This window comes from Meles meles, chromosome 11, assembly GCF_922984935.1.
Source record: "Meles meles chromosome 11, mMelMel3.1 paternal haplotype, whole genome shotgun sequence".
Classification (NCBI taxonomy): Eukaryota; Metazoa; Chordata; class Mammalia; order Carnivora; family Mustelidae; genus Meles; species Meles meles.
Window position 1 is genome coordinate 7,366,816 of NC_060076.1, and position 21,451 is coordinate 7,388,266.

The 21,451-nt window shown below is 57.5% G+C and overlaps 1 protein-coding gene across 1 annotated transcript in view; it reads left to right on the forward strand.

Moving 5' to 3' along the window:
• The first annotated feature begins 843 nt into the window (after window positions 1-843).
• Window positions 844-21,451, forward strand: part of FAM102A (family with sequence similarity 102 member A) — a 33,402-nt gene continuing 12,794 nt past the window's right edge. The window contains exon 1 of the mRNA XM_046022474.1: window positions 844-992. Within this exon, the coding sequence (XP_045878430.1) occupies window positions 847-992 (146 nt within the window). The 5' untranslated portion in view covers window positions 844-846. The remainder of the gene's footprint in view (window positions 993-21,451) is intronic.

A 21,451-nucleotide genomic window follows, 5' to 3' on the forward strand; every position in this document is an offset into this window, starting at 1 on the left:
AGCATTCTCCCAGTGGCGCCGCACAGCGTCGGGCTCGGGCGGCCGTGTCCGGAGCACAGGGGGCGGCGCTGCTGCTCGCGGGGTGCTGGCCAGAGGCGGCGAGCGAGGCGGGTGCCACCGGCCGGCCGGAAAGGCGCCTCAGCTCTGCCGGGGCCAGCGGCGCGGGGCCCAGGACTGAAGAGGAGGCGGCGCCCCGGCTGCCGGGCCCGGTGCCCGGCCGGAGGGGGCCGTGGCCGGCCGTTCCCGGCTCGGAGTGTCCCCGCCGCGCCTCCCGAAGAGGCCCCCGGAGCTCCTGGTCGCCCCCTGGGGGCCCTCAGTCGCCCCGGACTCACCTGCGCGGGCCGCCGGGCGCCCAGGTGCGGGGGCGTGTGCGCGGAGAGGGCGCCTCCCCCGACAGCCAGCGGGGCGGGGGCGGGGCCGCCCGCCGCCCTCGGCCTCACCGGTCCGCCAGCCGCGCCCGGTAGCGCGGCGAGAGCTCCCCAGAGACCGCGGTGCGGGATGCTGCCCGCCAGCGCGGCCGCTCGCGCGCCGCCCGCCGCCCCTGCCCCTGACTCCTGGGCCATGCCCCTCTGTTTACATGCCGGTGAAGCCCCCGGCCGCTCCGAGCCGCTCCGAGCCCCGGCGCCCCGACGGTGAAGCCAGCCGGCCCGCGAACTGGACTGGTCGCTCAGACCTGGGCCCTCCGGACTTAGATCCCTGCCTGCTCGGCCGCCTTCGCCACCATCTGGGCGGGATTCGGCTCTGATGTTTTGAGGAGGGGGTGTGGTGTAGAGAAAGGAATCCTGGGGATTTCTGGCTTCCCCCCCTTTTTTGGCCTTCGGGGCTTCAGACTCAGGGAACTTGCTCATGGCTTTCTTGATGAAGAAGAAGAAATTCAAATTCCAAACCACTTTCACCCTGGAGGAGCTGACTGCTGTCCCCTTCGTGAACGGAGTCCTCTTCTGCAAGGTCCGGCTGCTGGATGGAGGGGATTTTGTCAGCTTGTCGTCAAGGTAGGAGCCTTGCAGTCGCGCCTGCAGGGGAGGGGGCGGGTGGTAATGAGGCAGATCTAGCCACTTGGCACGTGGAAGCGCCCCTGTGGGCCCAGAGAGTCCTGGGGATTATGTGTGTCTGGGGCAGGTTTGCACAAGGCAGGACTGAGTGATCTGGGAGGTCTGGGCCTGAGGAAACTGCCAGGGTGCCGGTCACCCCCCCTCTGCAGGTGACCAGCTGGATAGCTGGAGGTTCATTCTTTCAGCCCTTTTGGGGGTCCTGCACACTGGCCCATTCCTCAGACTTGCACAAAGAGCACACCAGGGTTTGTGCCTGGAGGGGCTGGGACGGGAAGGAGTACTCCAGGCCACCTTGCACTCAGCTGGCCGCTTGGGCTGTCATGATTTAGAGCCGGGGCCAGCCACAGGTTCCCAGGCACTCCGGGTCTGGCTGGAGGGAGGTGGCTGGATTTTGGCCTGCCCTCTCTGGGTGTCTGTCCTCTCCTAGCTGTGGCTGGGCTGCTTTGTATGGCAAACACCCTTGTCGAGGAGGCTGCCACCCTCTCTGAAAGCGGCTCGGTGCAGTTTGGTCAATGGGTTCTTCCCCGTCCTGCAGATCCAACTGTCCAGCTCATTGTTGAGGGTGACTGAGTTCCCGAGCTGCACCCACTGACTGGGCCCGTCTAGGGTCATATAGTTGGGCTTTGCGGGGGGAGAGTGTCTGGGAGTTTGACAGATGGGGGTTCGAGTCTTAGCGCTGTCACTTTCTGGGCCCAGTACAGGTCTCGGTCAGAGTTATGGAGAAGTTTCTGTAGATAGAGTGCAGTACGGTCCTGGCCCAGTGCCTAGGACATGCTGGTTCCTTTCCCTGGTCTGTCCCTTTGCTCCTCAGGCCTCCTTGTGGGCCCAGTTAGCTGGAGCTGCCTTGCAGTTCTGAGCTGGGGAAACTGAGGCCCAGAAAGAGGAAGTAAGTGACTTTCCAGGGACCTCACAGGAGGCAGTTGTCAACTGAACTTGGCCTATTTGGAGACGTGTTGGATGAATCTGGTGGTCTGGGAGGACGTGGGCAAGGGGGTCTGGTTGGGGGGTGAGGTAGGCATAGAGCCTAACCCAGATTTAGAAATCTCTGGCGCAGACAGGGTGGGGTGCCTTTTCTCTGTGCTTGGGCCCACTCAGGCCTAGAGGCTCCCCAGACCGCCGGGAACTGCTTATCTGAGGAATTCAGAGAAGGGCTGCCCTTTGCTGTGGGGGCTGGTGGCAGTCCTCCGCTGCCTGGGAAGGCTGTGATCCTGATCCCAAGGCCACCCACAGAGCAGCCCAAGGTTTTGGGGAAAGGGTGTGCTCAGGGTTAGGGTCAGGGGTCGGCCACTCACTGACTGGTGACCTTGGGCTAGTTACCTAACCACTCGGATTCCAAGAACCAGCAATCGTTGGTGTGGGGCTCCCATTTTACTAGTACTTTTTCCTTAATTCCTGGACTATGCCATGGATGGGGTGGAGGTGGGGGTGTGGGGGAAACTGTAGGATTATTATCCCCATTTTACAGAGGTGAAAACTGAGGACCAGGGAGGAAGTGATTTGCCTGAGCTAATACAGTAGAGCCCAAGTTCCTTCAGGGTGTGCTTTTAACCATTACCCTGTTCTACCTCTGAGCCTTCATTTCCTTGTCTGTGAAATGGGAGATATCATACCCGCCCCTAGAGTTGTGAGGATAATTGATAACGGCTGTGCCACGTCTGGTTCAGGCAAATTGTCACAGTAGTCGTGGTTACTATGGCAGAGAGGTCCAGGCCCGAGGCCCCAGGCCTCCCACTTCTTGGCAGGTACCAGTGAGAGTCAACAGAGGGCCCACACGTGAGCTGGGGGTGGACAGGGTCTTAGATCCCACTGAGGAATACATATTTAGCCCCAGGCTGAGGTGTCCTCCCAGGCACTCGGGCCGCTGTCACCCTACCTGTCAGCCTTTCCATTGCCCTAAACCTGCCCCCTCATCTGGGAAAGTCTGGAAAGTTCCAGGTTTTGGCCCACAGTGTCTGGATTTCTTTGCCTCCCCTTCTTCCTTCCTGGCAAGGGGCCATGGATTCCCTGATCCCAGCTGAGCCCAAACAGCCTTTCGCAGCCCTCATCCTGGTTGAAACCTGACAGGGTGGTGGAGGGGGGAGCTGACATTGAGCCCCCCAGGCTGGGCACTTAGTGGGCTCTGGGTACCTGTCCGTTGCTGGGCAGGTGTGGCTGGGGGGAGCAGACAGGGACATGGGGACCTGAGGCTGCTTTAGAGCTGCTTTGGCTTTTGCCCAGGAGATAGGGGTTCCTGAGCTCCTACCTCCTCCGCGCCCATCCCGCCCATCCTGTTCTGCGGCCTGGAAGGGAGCCTCGCCTCACAGCCCACCCCTCCAGATGGCCAAGGCCCCGTTGTTTTGGGGTTGGGGTAGAGTCAGGGGTGATGACACCTGCTTAGATCTTGGGCCCAGCTCCAACCGCAGGGATCTGTGGCCCAGCGACGGCTGGTGGCTGCACCGTGTTGTCTGAGTAAAGCAGGCCTGAGGCCCCACCCCTGCAGTGCCCGCCTTCCTAGCTGGAGTGTTTCCTTGTGTTGGGTGCCATGGCAACAGCCGGGTACACAGCTCCAGCCTGACCCAATTTGAGCAGGTAGAACAGGTGGTATGTCGTGCTGTTCCCCAGCCTCGTCTTTCTGAGGCCTCCTTACAAGCCATAATCCTCACAGCTACCATGCTCCGAGGGTCCGTGTTCTGAGCCAGTTTTTTGCAAGCGGTGTGCCCATTAATCCTCTTGGCCTTGGGGATGGGGGAGGTGCCGAAGCCAGAGGGGTGAAGCCATCTGCCAGAAGTCACCCAGTTCGTAATGTAATTGGGAAGATAGCCTTTTTATCATTAGGGTTTCAACGGCCTTTATGTGCACTTCCTGGATGCTTGGGACCTGCTGAGCACCTCCGAGGTGTAGGTGTGATCAGTTGAGCCCTGGAACCACCCTTTGAGCTGATGAGGACATTGGGCTCAGGAGAGCTGAAGTGACGGGCCCATTTCACTCAGCTGGGGAGTGGCAGGGCTGTGATTTAAATTGGACAGGCCCAGCTTCAAAGTCCTGCCTTGTCTCTGTGGCAGAGGGCTGGAGGCGGCTACTGCCCCATGTGATGTCCCCAGACCTTTGAAGAAGGTTCTCTTTATTGGGTGGGGTGGTACAGGAAAGTCCAAATCTGGATACTTTTGAGGCATCAAGCTAGATCCCGAGGGAAAGGGGCCCTAGGTCCATAGTTCGGGATGAAGCTAAAATCATTCCTGTGACTTTGGGGCCATGTCTGGGCTGTGCCTGGGGCCTAGTGAGCATTTGCCAAGGTCCCCGCTTGGAAGCCTTTCAGGCAGATGCATCCAAATGGCATCTGGGAGGCTTTCCCAGGGGTCCTGGGAGGGATGCAGAGGTCCCAGCCAAGTCTGGTGAGTTGGGAGGCAGCATTAGTCTCTCCAGGTCAGGCTGGGTGCGGGCTTCCAGCCTCGAGCCAATCTATCCTTCAGGCAAGAAGAATCCCAAACATCCTGAGAGGTCTCTGTGCCCAGCTGGCCCGGGTCCTGTGGCCTGGCCCATGCACGTGCTGGTGGTGCCAGAGGAGGGAGCGAGAGGGAGGTGTTGATTTACCTTCTAGCAAGTCCTCTCAGGAGGAGACAGGCAGAGAGCACCTCCTTGGCCAGCGCAGTAGGGAGATACTGGTGCAGATGAAGGTGGGGAGTCCAGCTGAGGGGCAGGGGAGCGGCGTGGCCTGGTTTGCCCATCAGAGGATGGGTTTTGGCTGCTGAGTGGGGAAGAGGCAGGGGCCCCTGACCAGCACCCTGTCAGGGATAATTGGAGTTGGCTGGGTGGGTTTTGCCAGCCCGGCTTCGCGGTGACAGGCAGTGGGAGCAGAGTGGGCCGCCTGGAGGGAAGGTTGGCAGGCAGAGTGGGTAGGTGGGTCTCCTGGTCCTGATGCGCCTGACGCCACACCTAGTGCTTCGTGGCTGCTGGAAGATGGAAGGTCACAGGGCGCCCAGAAATGTAGCCAGGATTTTGGTGCCCCATACATACGGTGCCCTAATAGTTTTTGGCAGAATAAAAATCTAGACTTTCGCTTTCTTTTATTTATTTTATTAATTACCTAACTTATTAAATTAGGTATCTGGCAAGAGTGCCACGTGGCAGCGTTTGGCCCTGAGGCTTTGTGGCCGCCTTCTCCACAGGATACCTGCGCTGGGCTCCTGACCCCATCACACACCTTTGGATCTCCACCATAGTCTGCCAACCCTCGTTTTACCAGGTCCTGCCCGGTCCCTGGGGGGCGTGAGGAGGCAGGCAGCTGTGGAGAGAGTCCTGCTGGCAAGCCACAGGGGCCACCTCAGGCAGCCAGGGGGGCAGCAGGCCAGCTGCTGGGTCCCTGTGGGGTCAGACTGTGCTGCTGGTGCCTGTGGTGAAGCCCAAAGCTGCTGAGCCCAGGCCTGGCCTTGATGTCTGCTCCTTGGACCTGGCCTTTGCCGCCCACCAGCCACACCTTTGGCAGGTGCCACCCTGGCACCCCCGGCCACCCGTCTGCCAGCTTGGCAGTGGCCGAGCCCTGACCTGAGGTGATCTGGCTCCGCGGAGCCAAGGCTGTTCCCCGAGGCCTGTTCCTCCTGTTAAGCTTGGTCGTGGTTTCTCAGCAGCAATGACGTCGGGTGTCTGAGTGCCCTGACTGCCCTTGAACTCTGCTTGCTTAGTACCTAAAAGTCCCAACTCACATTCGGGAAGCTGTGCTGAGCCTTGTGACGGCTGCTAATGTCTGCTCGCGTGTCTCGGGAGCCTGAGGACTCAGTGTGTGCGGTCTGGTGGCTGCCATGGGGCGACCCTGTGGTCACTAGTGTTGCTGGGGGTGGGCGGTCTAACACCCTGGCAGCCAGAGGGGGTTCATCTTCATCCTGCCAGACAGCCACGGCATGGTTTGAGCAGGCGAGAAACATCAGATTTGCTCAGAAAGAGACCGGGGTTCGGGCAGTGGGGGGTGTCTCTCTTCATTTTCCACCTTGTCTGGCAAGTGCTTCTGGTCGTGGGCACACCAGACCAGCTCCCATGGTTTCAGATGGGCTCTGTGACCTGAAGTCTGTCATCTCCTGGGCCTCTTGCCCTCTGTAGGTCCCACTGAGCCAGTCGTGGCCTTGACGAGGCCTGAAACTGCGGCCGTCTGTGCCTGGTAGTGGTGTCTGTTTAGGGCTGTGCTTGCAAAACTTTGGTTTCTACTTAGAGCCTCTTTTGGCACCTTGGGCAGGGAATAGCTCTCAGATGCAGGCTTGGAGCCGCTGACCCCCGACCCTTCCCAGATATCAACCGAGAGCCACCAGCCAGCAGCCCCCTAGAGCCAGTTTGGTTCAGCCATTGGGAGGCGGCTCTAATTGAGGACTTGCTGCCTAGTTAGTTGGTCAGTCTGGTGCCCTGCCCCAGACATAGGGCTGGGAAGGACGTTCTGTCCTGCCTCTTGCTGCCTGTGTGACCTTGGGCAAGGAGCTTAGTCCCTTAGATCCTACCAAGCGGGGCTGGTGGTGCCTGCCTCGAAGTGTTCTTGGGAGGCACAGTGAGATCGTGCCTGTCAAACGTCCAGCTTGGCTTCTGGGACATGCTCGAAGCACAGGACACACTGCAGTCCATCGTCCCGTCCCTGGGCTAAGTCACAGCGGTGGGCTGGGTGGTGCACCTCAGCTCCCCCCACCCCACCCCTGACCTGTCCCATGGCAGCTGGTGCTTCTTGGTGGGCCAGGACTGACTCTGGGGTGCTGTGTCTCTCTCTCGTAATTCTCTGGGGTGCTGTGGGAGACGGCATTTCCTCCATGGGGCTCTCTGCCCTTCAGAGGGGTGGGAGTGGACCAGGACACTTCCTGACTAAGGGGAATGTTAGCATGCTGGAGCACAGGGTCCCCAGTGGGTCTCGGTGCTTTTCTTGCCCCTACTGCTTTGAACCTGCCCCACCTTGGCGTGCTTGGCTCTGAGCCCGTGAGATCTGGGGCACTCTCCCCAGGAGGGCCTGGGCTGGGAGGTGGGGTGAGGTCCGCCTGCGGGAAAGGACCCTCTCCACAGCTGGCTTGGGGACCCACTCCGACAGGCCAACAGCCCCTAAGTCGAGGTGGAAGAGCCCGGTTAGGGGAGTGGGGACAGGGGAGTGGGTGGGGAAGCCCGGGGCCCCTCAGTGGGTGGGAGGCCCCTGCCTCTCCCGGTGCTCCCCTCGCGTCCACCACACCTTACTCTCCTAGTTGTTCGCTTCTGCTGTTACCTCGACCGCAAGCTCCCTTCCCCCACTGCTGCACTTGGCTAAACTCCTGCTCAGCCCAAGAGCCACCTCCTCTAGGAAGCCTTCTCTGCACTCTTTTGCCTTCTCTATCCACTGTGGGCCCTCATCTCAGGACACTGTGGTCTCTCCCTGCCTCTTAGCTCCGTCGCCAGACTGTGGGCAGGAGCGGCCTCTGTTGCCTCTTAGTTCTGGAGCTCCCTGCTGCCGGTTGGTGCTGGCACGGGGCTGGGACTTTTCCTCCCTTGGCACCGAACCAGCGTGGGCACCGGTGGTGTGGGATCGTGTGCCGGCCACCGCCAGCTGCTTGGGTCTGGCCCCTCCCCGCCCCGGGGCCAGAGCTATCAGTCCGTGTCAGGAGCAGCCTTCGCCCGCACACCAGGCAGCTGGGCACTGCGGTGGGCTCAGAGGCCGTGACTGAGAGGCAGCTGGGGGCACCGATGGGCTGTGTGGGGTGGAGCCTCTGTGGGAGCTGGGGACGCTCCTGGTGGGATAGGGAGGAGGAAGGGGCTGGGGCCCGGCTGGGGCCCACCCCGGGCTCTGCTGTCGGACCTTGGCGGCTGCTTGCTGGCTCTCTGACAGTGGCCAGAGGCCTTGTCTTCTCAGCCTTGGCTTCTTCCTCCGTCAGATGGTGTGGGGGTGCTCTTGTGACGGGGAGAGGGCTACCTGTTCGGCACAGGGCCACACACCTGGCAGCTGAAAGCAGAGCAAACTTGCTGAGTAGGGAGAAAGTGCATGGTGCTGTGCTGGGGAGGGCTCGGGGGAAGGCAGGCTGGGCATCCGCTCCTGCCACCGCTTCCTCCCTGAGAGCAGACATGTGGGGGCAGAGCACACCTGCGGCTCCCGGTCCTGCGGGGCACAATTTCCTGAACACTTTCCGCGGGGGTAGGGGAGGCGTGGGGGCTCCTGGGGGCAAAGCCCTGCCGTCACAGAGCCCCTCCCCGGGAAGTGGTGCTGGGTTTGGTCCCCGTGACGGTGACGAGGGGGCAGGTGGTGGAGAGAAGAGCAGCCTGGGGCAGAGGGAGGGCAATCAGATGTGCTGAGTGGGGAGGAGCCAGCCGCCTGGGGTCGAGGGGGGCGGTTCCTGAAGTGGCAGCAGGCCACGGGGAGGAGTTTGGACCTTTCCAAGGGGGGAGCCCCAGAAGAGTCAAATTTTTTTTTTTTTTAAGATTTTTTTTTTTAATTTATTTGACACAGAGAGATCACAAGTAGGCAGAGAGGTAGGTGGGGGTGGGGGAGGGGGAAGCAGGAGGCTCCCTGCTGAGCAGAGAGCCGGATGCGGGGCTCTATCCCAGGACCCTGAGACCATGACCTGAGCCGAAGGCAGAGGCTTTAACCCACTGAGCCACCCAGGCACCCAGAAGAGTCAGATTTGTATTATAGTATCACCAAGGGCAGCCATGGGGTTGTCCACTTGGGGCTACGGTTTGCAGAAGGGGAGGTGGCTGTCCGCTGTCATCATGGAATGGTTCCAAACAGGGCTTGAGCCTCCTCTGCAGTGAGAATGAACAAGCCGCGGCTACTCACAACCAGGATGGGCGTCACGAACAACGTGGAGGGAAGGAAGCAGACAAGAGCGAGCTGTGTGCTGTGGTTGATAGAAAGTTCAAAAGCAGTGATTCAAAAAACCCACCCTTGGGGCGCCTGGGGGACTCAGTCGTTAAGCGTCTGCCTTCGGCTCAGGTCAGGATCCCAGGGTCCTGGGTTCAGGCCCTGAATCAGGCTCCCTGCTCGGTGGGAAGTCTGCTTCTCCTTCTCCCACTCCCCCTGCTTGTGTTCCCTCTCTTGCTGTGTTTCTCTCTGTCAAATAAATAAAATATTAAAAACAAAACAAAACCAAAAAAACCCACCCTAATATGAGTCAGGGTGATGATGATCTCTTTGTTGGGGTGGCAGTCATGCCTCAAGGGGCTTCTGGGGCCTGTCCTGCTTCTTGGGGGCTGGTGATGGGGGCTGTTCTGAGAATCTGTGAGCTGAACGCTCACAGCGTGTGCACACATGTGTGTCAGCAACAGCCGTGAGACGTCCACGCCTCCGTGAGTGCTGGGCACCTCCAGACAAAAATGAGGTGCTTTCTTGGCTGCCTGGAAGTCTGGAGGCGGTCCTGTCTTTCCAGGGTCTTGCCGGTGGGGCAGTCTTGAGCTGTCCTGACCTGATAAGCATCGCTCCTGTTTACGAGGCTGTAACTCATCTCAGCAGCTGCCAACGGTCTTCTCTGGCTGCAGATTTTCCTTCTGCCGCTTGCAAAACCCCAGCAGGGGCTGCTGGCCTGTGGGGGCTTGGCAGTTCAGAGGGAGGATGGGCTCCTGAGGCTGCCAGACCATGGGATCTCTCTGAGCCTTGCTTTTCCTCATCTGTGAAATGAGGTGGTAAGCTGCTTGGTGTTTGGATTAAGTGGACTAATGCCGGTTGTGTGTCCAGCATAAACCGTGGCACAGAGTAAATGCTCAGCAGAGACTGGCTGTGATCGGTATTAATCCAGGACAGTTATTGGAGGGAACCCAAGGGCAGGAGCAGAAGGGAAAGGTCCATGTTCCTCTGTCTCTCCTTTTAATTGTTTCTCTTCTCTCTTCCTGTGGCTCACCCAGTCAGCAAACATTTGTGATGAGAGCCAGGCTGCTGCCCTGGCCTTGCACTGGGCACTGGGCCCAGCAGTGGCCAAGACAGCCGTGGTCCCTGACCTGGAGCCCGTGAGCAGAGGGAGACCATTAGCTGCATCCGCTCTCAGAGGAGTTCTGAGCACCATGGGGGAGGGGAGGCATTGGCTTCTCTCGCCTGCTCTGGCCCTGACCCCTCTCTTTGGGAATGACTGGGTATTCTCCCTGAATGCCAAGAGAAGGCTCCAGCACCTCCTAAAGGGTTTGAGTTGGCTAAAGAGGAATCACGTGGACCTGAATGAGAATGGCCACATGCATTTTGGCTGCAGACAAGACTGAGGCCCAGGCTTATTCTGGATGTCTCTCCAGGGTCCTCCTCAGGGTTGGACTCAGTATAGTAAATGCTTGGTAAATGCGTGTGTCATGAGTGAATGACAGAGGCAGTGATTGGCTAGGGTCTGCCTGAGTCCGCAGGAGAATCAGGTGTTGAGGAGAAGGTAGGGATTGGTGAGTCAGGGCCTCATGGTCCCACCTGACCCTGAGCCCTTTGTGCTGTGGTTGGAATCTTGGGGAGATGCTGAAGATGGCTGGAAAAAGACGTCTGAGTCTGTGAGGAGACATGACTCTGAATGACTGTTCGCTGAGCATCCCTGAGTCACCTCAGAGAAGACCAGGGAGCCATGTGTGGGGCAGTGGGAACACCTAGGGACAGATCCAGAGGTGGCAATAACCCTAGACCCCTTGGACACTGCAGAGGACATGGCCCAACCACAGCCAAAGGCCCCTTTCCTAAAGGGGGAAGGAGCATTTTTTTTTTTTTTTAAAGATTTTATTTATTTATTTGACAGACCGAGATCACAAGTGGGCAGAGAGGCAGAGAGAGAGGAGGAAGCAGACTCCCCGCTGTACAGAGAACCTGATGCAGGGCTCGATCCCAGGACCCCAAGAGCACGACCTGAGCTGAAGGCAGAGGGTTTAATCCACTGAGCCACCCAGGTGCCCTGGAAAGGAGCATTGTAAGAAGGCCTGTGGTAGCCCCTTGTTGGGAACAGGGCTGTGAAGGTCACTGATTGTCATTAGACACTTCCTGAGTACTTACTCTGTGCCAGGTGCCCTCCTCAGGACTCAGAAGCAGCAGTGAGTGAGACAGGGGCCCCGCCTCTCGGAGCTCTGTGCTCTGAGACACAGGAGCCTTGTTCTGTTTTCACTATACCTAAGACCCAGGCCCAGAAGAGGAAGTGATTTGTCTGGCTGCAGTAGTTGGGGGAAGGGTGCTTTCTGGAAAGGCCTGATGGGGTTGGGTAGAGACTCAGAGGATAGGGGCATCTCCCTGATTTGCTTACGACCAGTCATTCACAGGCCTCTGAGGATGGGATTCTCTCCCGCCTGCCTGTCTCTTTCTTTCCTTGGAGGATTTAAATGGCACTCAGATGTGAGTCAGCCAGGAGCCGCCTGGACATGCCTGCCTGGGCCACCTGCCGGTCTACCTGCTGGGATATCCCAGCAAGGTTCAAGGCTGAGGGAAACATCCAGATATATGGTCTGGGGTGGGGAAGGGGAGGCTCCATTAGGGGCCTGGCATGCCTGGCTTCCTGCTGGACCATCTAAGTTACTTCTGATGGTTGCTGCCACATCCCCCATTCAACGTGAGTGCCCTCTCAGGGTGGGCTCCTGAGGTAGGGCCTGGGAGGACAGATCAGCATGTCCTGTGTGACCAGTGGACTTCTTGAGAGTTTGCTCATCTGAGAAGTAGGCGGTGGTCCTGCTTACAGAGAGTTAATGCCTGACATATGGGTCAGGATGCCTAGGAAACAGGAGCCCCGCTGGGCGACATTGGGTACAGAGGGCATCTTTGTCCAGGCACGTGGGATCGGACCAGCACTTGGTCAAAGCTAGAGGTTTACTTTGGATCCTTTCAATGGCTTGAACTCCTCTTGGGCTATAAGAGCAAGAGGGAGTGGCCCATTGTTGTCAGATGGGAAAAGCATCCGCAGGTCTCCCCAAGTGGTGGGGAAGCCACCCCCGTGGCCTGACTGGATACAGAAGGCTGAGCAGGGAGGCTGTGTGCCTGTGTCTGTAAATGGGGAAGCTGGCCCCTGGCTGCTGTGGCTTTTTGATTCAGCTCAAGCTTTGGGGCTGGTGAGCAGCAGGATTACAACTCAGCTGTGCCTGACTCCGGAGTCCTTACCCCTGACCCTGATGCTTCCCCACCAAGCCTGAGTGACTGGCTGGCCCCCTACGCCTTTTTCGATCTGGAGTTGCTGCAGCCCCCAGCGGGCTGTCCAGTCTGGACTTCCATGGGTCACTCGCTGATGCCAGCCTTTACTCCCGGGCCAGGAGCAGGGGAGCAGAGGAGGGGTCTTGAGGTGTCTGGTGACAGCCCTCCCCCCACCTCCCCGAGCACTCCGATGTCAGCAGGGTGGCTGGCGTCTAGGAGCTGACGGCTGCCTCATCCCGCTGCAGGAAGAGCGGCTGCCTTGCCAGAACTGCCGCAAGCTGCTTCTCTTGCTCGCAGCCCTGGATTCCTGGCAGGAGCCAGATGCTGCTGGGCTGCCACGTTGGCCACGTCGCTGGGATGGGAGCTCCACCGCCCCACGGCCCCTGGATGGACGCCTTGGCCGGGCCCCGGGGCGGGCCCCTCCCCGGGCGGCTGTACACTCTTCTCTTCGGGGAAGCACAGGCAGATGTTGTCGATTTAAATTGTTTCCTTATTAGACTCTTGCCTCTCCCGTCCTGGGCTGTGTTTCATCAGCCCGGAACCTTGGCTGCATCACTGCGACCGACTGCTCGCTCCCCCAGGATCCCAGCCAAGGACTCGAGATCATGGAGTGGGCGTGGCTGAGGAGGCACTGGCTGGGCTCCTGGGCTCCGTGACAGCCCCCCTGCCCCCTGGGGCTGCTGATCCCGGAGGGAGGGACTTAGTGATGCAGCCTCGCTCTGGTTCCCCGTCACTGTAGGGGCCGGATGGGAAGAATCCAGGGACCAGCCCTGTCAGGCACCCAGGCACCAAGCTAGGGCTGGGAGGTCCCTGGGGTCCTCCTCAGTGCTCCTGGGTATGCCCCTCTTTTAGCTGGAGGCCCACCTCCCGCATCAGAATCCCACATTAGCTTGTTTAAGAAGTTCGGCCCATGGGGTGCCTGGTGGCTCAGTCAGTTCAACGTCCCACTCTTGATTTCGGCTCCGGTTGTGATCTCAGGGTGGTGAGATCCAGCCCCGTGTCGGGTTTGGCCCAAGGCCTGCAGCAGTGATTCTTAATGGGGGTGACTTTGTCCCCTGGGGGGACAGTTGGCAGTGTCTAAAGGCATTTTTGGTCGTTACAGCTGGTGTTATGCTATTGGCAGGATGCTGCTGGATATCCTGCAGTGCACAGGGCTCCCCCCAGGACCCCAAGAATCTCCGTCTCCGAACGTCAGTAGCGCTAAGATTGAGAGAGACCCCCCTGTCCTGTAGTCTAGTTCTGGCAGTCCTGGGAATCCGTGTGTCGAGCTGAGGGTTTTCAGTGTTCCCTTGAGTCTGAGAAGCCCTGTTCTCCTGCTTGCTTGTGGCCCCGGCTGAGCTGCTCCCTGCCAGACCAGGGCTCCGTGCTGGGCGGTGGTGGTAGTGAGGCAGGGGTGCAGACGAGGCCATCTGGCTGGGAGGGTGAAGGCTGATGATGGGCGCAGGGTTCCACTGGAGCCCATTCCAGGGGCTGCCCCGCTGATACCCTGGGTTCCCTTCTCCTAAAACTTTCTGTTCCTCTGATGACGGCAGGCCGCGCCGCATCTTCGCTCCAGCTCCAGAGAGAGGCACCAAATGGCCTCTTTTGTTCCTGTCTGCAAGGACCCTGGGGGCTTGGCAGCCTGTGGCCAGGAGGTGGCTCCCACTTGAGAACCCCTTGTCACTTGAGTGACGGAGACCCTGGGGGTGCTAAGGCTCTGGGATCTTTCTGCACTTCCTGGGTGGTAAGGCTGGCCTGGGCCAGGGGCTGGAGACGTGGCAGTGGGCCAGCCTTGGGGAACCAGGGAATCTGGACTCTGGGGTCGCTCCTGCTGGGAATCCTGAATTTCTGACCAGCCTCTCATTCTGAGAGGCTGAGGATGGTGGCTCATGTCAACCTGACCTGCCACCCTTCACAGCCTTTGAGGCTGGGGTCTGGGAAGAAGCGTTTCCCTCCTCCCAGGTGCCCACTTACCCTTCCTGCTTTTAAGGGGAACTGACACAGGGAAGAAGTGAAGGTGTGGCCTTGGTGTCAGGCCACCTCAGGTCAGCATCCAACCCCGTTCTGTGACTTGGGGCCTATCCTGTCTTCTCTAGATCTCAGTTTCTTCATCTGTAAAATGGGAATGTGATAATGGCACACGCCTCATAGGACCGTGGTAGAGTTCAGTTGGTCACATACATGAAACACGTATCTTATAGCACAAGCTAAATGAACAGGACCCACTTTTACTGCCAATTAATTAATACACCGGCCTTCTCTCACCTCTTCCCGGGAGCCCCCTCCTTCCCTTGGGGTCTTCTTGGGCTGTTCCCATTGCCTGGGTCATCTCCTCTAATCTTTCCCTGGCCGGCCTCAACCTCGGGGTCCCAGATCCAGTATCACTGCCCCCCCCCCCCCCCCCCCCCCGATCAGCTCAGGACCCTTTCTGCCCTCTCGGAGGCTGGTGGCAGTTAGTAGTCACTCGGGAAGTGTCTGTCTCCCCCACTCAACTGGGGTCTCCTCCGCAAGGTCTGCCCCTGCTGCGTCCCCACACCCACCCAGGCGCCTCGCCAAGCCGGCACCCACAGTAAGTCTCTGTGGATGCGTAATAGAGGCCTTGGTCGGGATTTGGGGCCGGGGGTGCTCCGAGGGAGTTCTGCTGGGCAGAGGACAGCAGCCTCCTGTGGTGCTCCGCCCTATTTTAGGACAACCCAGAAATAACTGAATTCTGCCACTGGGCTGGCCACCGTGGCTGCGGTGGGTGGAGGGCTCCCCACGCCTCCCTGGGATTCGGACGTCTAATTGTATATCTTAAAGCTAAAAACAAAACTCCCCTGAAAACGCAGTCTCTGTAATTACCTGTCCCTGGCAGTATGGAGCTGGGGACTCATGCTTGAAACCCCAGGCCGGGGCACGTGGTCCTGTGGGAGGGTCTGGGCCCAGGCCTTGACTCAGGAGATGAGGGGTCACACCCCCTCTGGCTTTTGACCAGCCCTTCTAACCTCACACTACACCCTTTATTCATTTCTCAATTTAAAATTATTTTTAAAGATTTTATTTATTTATTTGACAGAGAGCGAGATCACAAGTAGGCAGAGAGGCAGGCAGAGAAAGGTGGAGGGGAAGCAGGCTCCCCGCTGAGCAGAGAGCCCGATGTGGGGCTCGATCCCAGGACCCTGAGATCATGCCCTGAGCCGAAGGCAGAGGCTTTAACCCACTGAGCCACCCAGGTGCCCCTCAATTTAAATTTTGATTATAGAAATGATTCTTGGATGGAAATGAAAAAGATGGGCCCTCGTGTCCCTCATCCCCCTAGCCAGACCTGCTGTGAGCTCCCTCCTTCCTTTGACCACTGTCCCCTCATGCCAGAGTGCCAAGGAATAAGCCCCTTGCCTGGGAGCCCGGGCTCCAGCACTCTGGATGGCCTCCTCTTTGGGCTTGGCTGTGCCATCTGGACGGTTCTGTTTTCTAGCCCGTCCTGAGCCACATCGGCAGGGCAAACAGTGGGGACGCCCAGTCCTGTGTTTTCTTAACAAAAGTCTTATTTACGATTTTTCTTCATAAGTGTTCATGGGTTTTAATTCCTCCACACTCCCCATCTTTCTGAGACAGGCGCTCACTGTGCCTCCTGTCGCTGCAGATGGACGTGGACGCCCAGGCCAGGTCCCTGTCCCCTGCACCCACAGCGCCCCAAGGTCACAGTGGTGTGAGGTGGCACTCGGCTTTCGCAGTCCTGGCCACCCTTACGGCGTCTTGCACGAGGTCACTGCTATTCCTGGGGGTCATTCCCTATGGTGGCTTTGTGGCCTCAGACCTCATGGCAACGCTGAGCCCTCCCAGAGGAGTTCGTTTCTCCCCCAGTCATGCTTTTTTACATTTATTTTTATTTTTTATTTTTATTCTGTTCAATTAGCCCACATACAGTACATCATTCGTTTTTGATGTCGTGTTCAACGATTCATTAGTGGCATCTAACAACCCGCGCTCATCTCCACACGTGCCCCGAGTCATGCTTTTAAAAGAAGCCACACTGATCGTTCAGTTCAAAAGGAAGAGAAAACTCCTCCCCTGGTCTCTGCTGTGCTGCCCTACCTACCTGTGCCTACGTGGGCGCCCGTGACCGCTGGCACCTCACCATGGTTTGGAAGCTTGCGGCCAAGATCCCCTCTCCTGCTTCCCTCCCAGCACCCCCCTGCTTGCCCTGCTCCTTCCAGGCTGGCTGGGCTGCTGCTCCCCCAGGGCATGGTTCCCTGCCTCACCTGCTTCAGCTCCTTGCTCGGATGTCACCTTCCCTGGTCTCCTTCCCTCATGCACCCCCAACCCAGCCCTCCAGGGCACTCACTGCCGTGAGATGTGTGTGCGCCTCGTTTTGCCGGTCTCCTACCCGCTGCCAGACTAAGCTCCTGGAAGGCGGGGATTTCTGTTTGGTTCACGGGTCATATCCCCAGGGCCTCAGCAGTACCTGCACCCACTTAGTGCTCAGTAAAAGGTTCACGAGGGAGACCAGCTCCCAAGGTTCCCACAGACCCGGCCTGGCCAGCTCCCTCTCTGGGGCTCATGGCCTCCTGCTTGGCATCCTTTCTCCTGCACTTTTTTTTTTTTTTTTTAAGATTTTACTTATTTGACAGAGAGAGAGATCACCAGTAGGCAGAGAGGCAGGCAGAGAGAGAGGAGGAAGCAAGCTCCCTGCTGAGCAGAGAGCCGGATGTGGGGCTCGATCCCAGGATCCTGAGATCATGACCTGAGCCGAAGGCAGAGGCTTAACCCACTGAGCCCCCCTGGTGCCCCACTCCTGCAGTTCTTATGAACACCCCTCCCCTGCCCCGTGCCGGTGTTGGTCTCCCTCCTTTGCCCCTGTCCTGAGCCTGGGCCTCCCGCTCTGCAGAGGCGTCTGTGGGGCCGGTCTGGGCTGGGCCATCATCTCAGGTTCCCGGACGGGGGGCTCAGGGCGCAGGCTGGCCTCTGGTCCTCGCAGCATGTGGGAGAGTCACTCAGCCTTTCGGAGCCTCACCCCTGTCACCTGTGATGTGAGGCAGGCCCGGTAACGCCACCTGGCAGGGTTGAGGAGTGCCGATTGGCACACAGTAGGCCTTCGGGAAGGGGCGGCTGCTGAGGTGTTTGTTTTGCCCTTGTCGTGACCTCTGGGGCTGGGCCGGGGTGGGGCTGTGAGCCTCTTCCCGTGGGAGTGGTGGCGCTTAATAGTGTGTGTTTAGAGCCCTGTGGAAACAACGGGGAGGCCCGGCGCAGATCCCCAGAGCCCTGTCCCAGCCCATCTTCCTGTGGAGGGAGAGGAAGGCGCCTGTTACCTGAGCCTGGGAGGGCACCACGTGGCTGGGCCTGGCAGGCCCACAGGAACCCAGAGAGGGCCTCAGGCTTCCTGGCCCTTGTTCCCAGGGCAGACTCACAAAGGGGAGGGGAGAGAGCCTACAATCCCATATATCAGCTTTTGTTCCCGGACACTAATCCTAATTCCTCTGGGTGTTTCCACACGCCCAACACTGTGAGTTTCCTTCTCAGGTCTCCGGCAGCTGCTTCCAGCTCCTGGGCTGAGTTGAGTGGAGGGGGTGGGTGGAGATCTGAGGGTCCCCGTGGAAGCCATGGCCGCCCCCCCCAGGTCCCCTGTTTAGGCTTGGGCCTATGGCTGCTTGGGAAATGTTTCTGCTCTTTTTCCCGTTCCACCCACCGACTCTGGGGTTGCTCTGTCTCTGCCTCAAGCCATGTGGCAAGACAGAGTCACCATCAGAATTCGATTCAAAGACCTCACATGGCTCCTGAGGTCCTGCATGACACCTAGCCCCCTGCCCCCTCCCCAACCACATCCCCTCTGCTTTCCTCCCCAGTCCCATTCAGCCGCTTGCTTCCAGGCCACTTTTGCCAAGCATGTTTCTGCCTCAGGGCCTTTGCATTTGCCGTTTATGCATCTGGACAGCTCTCCCTAGTCTTTTATGTCTTTGCTCTTCATGCTGGCCCTGCTCAGATGTCACTGCCTTCGGGCCTTACCCAGCCATCTGCCGGAAGTAGCAGCCCTCACCTTCTCATCTCTTCTCAGCAATCCTGACCCACCTTCCCCTCTGTTTTCTCCATGTTTCTCTCTTTATCCCACCTACCATGGTGTTTGGTTTTTCACCTATTTAAAGCATACAGTTCACTGGTTTTTAGTCTATGCACAGAGTTGTGCAACCATGGGCACAGTCCCTTGTGGAATATTTTCATCACCCCCCAAAGAGACCCCATACCCATCAGCAGCCACTCCGCATTTCCTTCTGACTCCCCCAGCCCCTGGCAGTCACCAGTCTTTCTGACTCTTAGGGATTTGCTCATTCTGTTTCATGTAAGTGGGATCACACAGTACGTGGTTCTTTGTGACTGGCTTCTCTCACTTAGCGGTTTTCAAGGTTGAGCCACATTGTACTGGGTATCCGTGCTTTGTTTCTTTTGACTGCTGAATCCTGCATACCCCATTGCATGTGGAGGCATTCACCGGTTGATGGCCATTCAAGTTGCTTTCACTTTTCAGCTGTTACGAAGACTGTGGACTTTCCTTTCTCTTGGATGTACAGCTAGGAGTAGCATTGCTGAGTCCTAAGGTGACTGTGTTTAACTTTTCTAGGAAGTGCCCGGGTGATTTTCCCAAGTGGCCACACCCCCTTACACTCTGACCAGCAGTGTGTGAGGGCTCCAGTTTCTCCTCGCCAACTCTTGTTATGATCAGTCTTGATTATAGCCTTCCTAGTGCACGCGAAAGGGTCACTCATCGTGGTTTTGATTTGTGTTTCCCCGATGGCCAATGACGCTGGGCATCTTCTCCTGTGCTTACTGGCCACTTGTGTATCTTCTTTGGAGAAATGTGTGTTCGCATTTGATCATTTGCCCATTTTTAAATTGGGTTGTCTTTTACTGGTCAGTTCTAAGTGCCCTTTATGTATTGTTAGGGACAAGTCCCTTGTTATATGTGGGGTCTGCACAGTCCTTCATCCCTTCCTTGATGGGTGCTCTGTGAGCCACAAAAAGTGTTAATTTTGATCAAGTCTAGTATTTCTGTTTTTTCTTTTGTCACCTGTTCTTTTGGCGTCATATCTGAGAAACTGGTGCCTAATACCAGAGCACAAAGAATTATCCTATATTTTTTCCCTCAGAGTTTTGTAATTTTAGCTCTTAGATCCCTGTTGAGTTAGTTACTGTATATGGTATTAGAAATGGATCCTACTTCATTCTTTTGCATGTAAATATCTCATTGTCCTAGCAACTTTTGTTAAAAAGGCCCCCCCACCCTTCTGAAAATCAATCGACCCTAAATGTGAAGGTTTATTTCTGAACTCAATGCCATTCCAGTGGCTTATGTGTCTGTCCTTACGCCAGAACCATACTTCCTTGATTATGGTAGCTTTGTAGAAGTTTTGTAGTCAAAGACATGTGAATCCTTTAATTATGTTCTTTTCTACTTTTTCTAGATGCTTTGACTATTCTGGTCTCTTAAATTTCCAAGGTTTAAGATAAATGTGTCCAATTTCTGCAAAGAAGCCTGCTGAGATTGTATTGAATTATAAGATCAATTTGGGAGCATTGTCCTAACCAGCATTCGATCTTTGGAAACATGACTGTGCGATGTCTTTCCATTTACTTAGATCTTTTAAAATTTCTTTCAGTAATGTTTCCTAGTTTCCCAGAATATATATATTTTGTATTTCTTTTGTTAAATGTAATCCTGTCTATTCTTTTTGATGCTGTTGTGAATGGAATTATTTTCTTCATTGTGGATGTTCACTAGGATGTAGAAATACTTGATTTTTGTATATTGATCTTGTATCCTGAAACCTTGCCAAGCTCTTGTATTCTGATAGTTTTTAGTGGATTCGTTGTGATTTTCTACGTACAGGATCAGAGCGTCCGTCAGGAGAAAGATTTCTAGTTCTCTCCTTGCACTACTTTTTCTTCTTTGCTTAACCTCATTTTTTTCCCTTCCACCACAGTGTAAATTGGTCACTGCCGGGGTCGCCATGCATAGAACAGCACCTGGCACACGTTTGAATGAATGGGTGGAACCAGCAAGGTTGGGTCAGGTGATGCTCCCGGCCCCGGGCTGTGGCTCCTCCTGTGACAGCTGCTTTTCTCAGGGTCCCAGTTCCTGTCTGCTGGAGGCTGGGCCCTCTCTCTCTCTCCCTCTCATCTCTGGCCCTCACTTTTCTGCTAGTTCTCAGTCTTGGGGCTGCAGGGAGTTGCTGGGGTCCCTCGTGTCTTCACCAGATGAGACACGTCTCACAGACTCCCCAGGCCGGGCCCTTTGTGGGGCTTGCTGGTGCTCCCAGGTGCCCACAAATGAGTGGGTGGTGTACCTGTTTTACCCATGAGGGTGGAGAGTCAGGCCCTGGTTGAGTCATTCAGGGATGTGAGGGCAGGGAGCTCAAGTCGGCCTGACTCGCGTCCTGCTGCCCCTTGTCACAGCCCTGGCAGGATGTGAGAGGAGCCTCGCGTGCAGTCAGGAGGGGGCTCCTCATAAAGGTTGGGGGTGGGGGGGGCAAGGCCAAGGAAACCAAAAGCATATTTGTTCCTCCCTCACGCTGTTTCCTCTGCCTGGAACTGTCTCCCCCACCGGCGCCGCCCCTCTCTTTGTTCCCCTTTGAGCCTGAATGTCACCTCCCTACGGCCAGTCACCTAATCTGACTCACCCTTTCCCTCCACCCTCTCCTGGTGACACTGAGTCATCACGGGGGTGACTGTCAGTGTTGATCTGTGAATCAAGTTCCCTGCAAGCCCGGAGCCTGACTTGTACTTGGCCCTCGGAGACACGGGTGCAAGTCTTGGGCCCGGAATCCCTGGCGCATCCTGCCTGCCGGGCTTCTCCAGGCTCCGGGGCCCGAGAACCCGGGGGATGGCTGAGCGCTCTGACTGTAGTGGGACAGTCCTGGTTCCAGATCCTGCATTGTCAGTCTCTGGGGGTGTGGTCTGGGGCCATCTCTTGGAGCCTCAGTGCCCTCAGCTGTGGAAGAGGGTGGCGCAGAGCCTGCCGTTGGGCTTGTGTGCAAAGTGAACACGCCCGTGTTCAGACGCTGCCGCATTTGTGCTGAGCCTCTCCCCTCAGGCCCCAGTCTGGCAGTTAACCTGTGACCCCCGGGTCCCCGGGGTGTGGAGTGGTCACTTCCTCAGCTGTCCAACGCGGCCATTCCTGTTAGATGGGATGATGGGGCAGGAGATAACATCTCTACGCCGTCCCTTCCCTTCCGCGGCTCTGCCAGGTGGGCCGTGGGGGGACTGGGGGCTGCGCGGGGCTGTGGAACTTGTCGCTGCCACCCCAGATCCTGCTGAGCAGCTGGGACAGGCTCCACTCACTCCCAGGGCACAAAGCGTTGCCCTGTTACGGGGGTGCTGAATTTTTCAGTGTGGTAATACCCCCCACCCCAGCTGCAGAAGG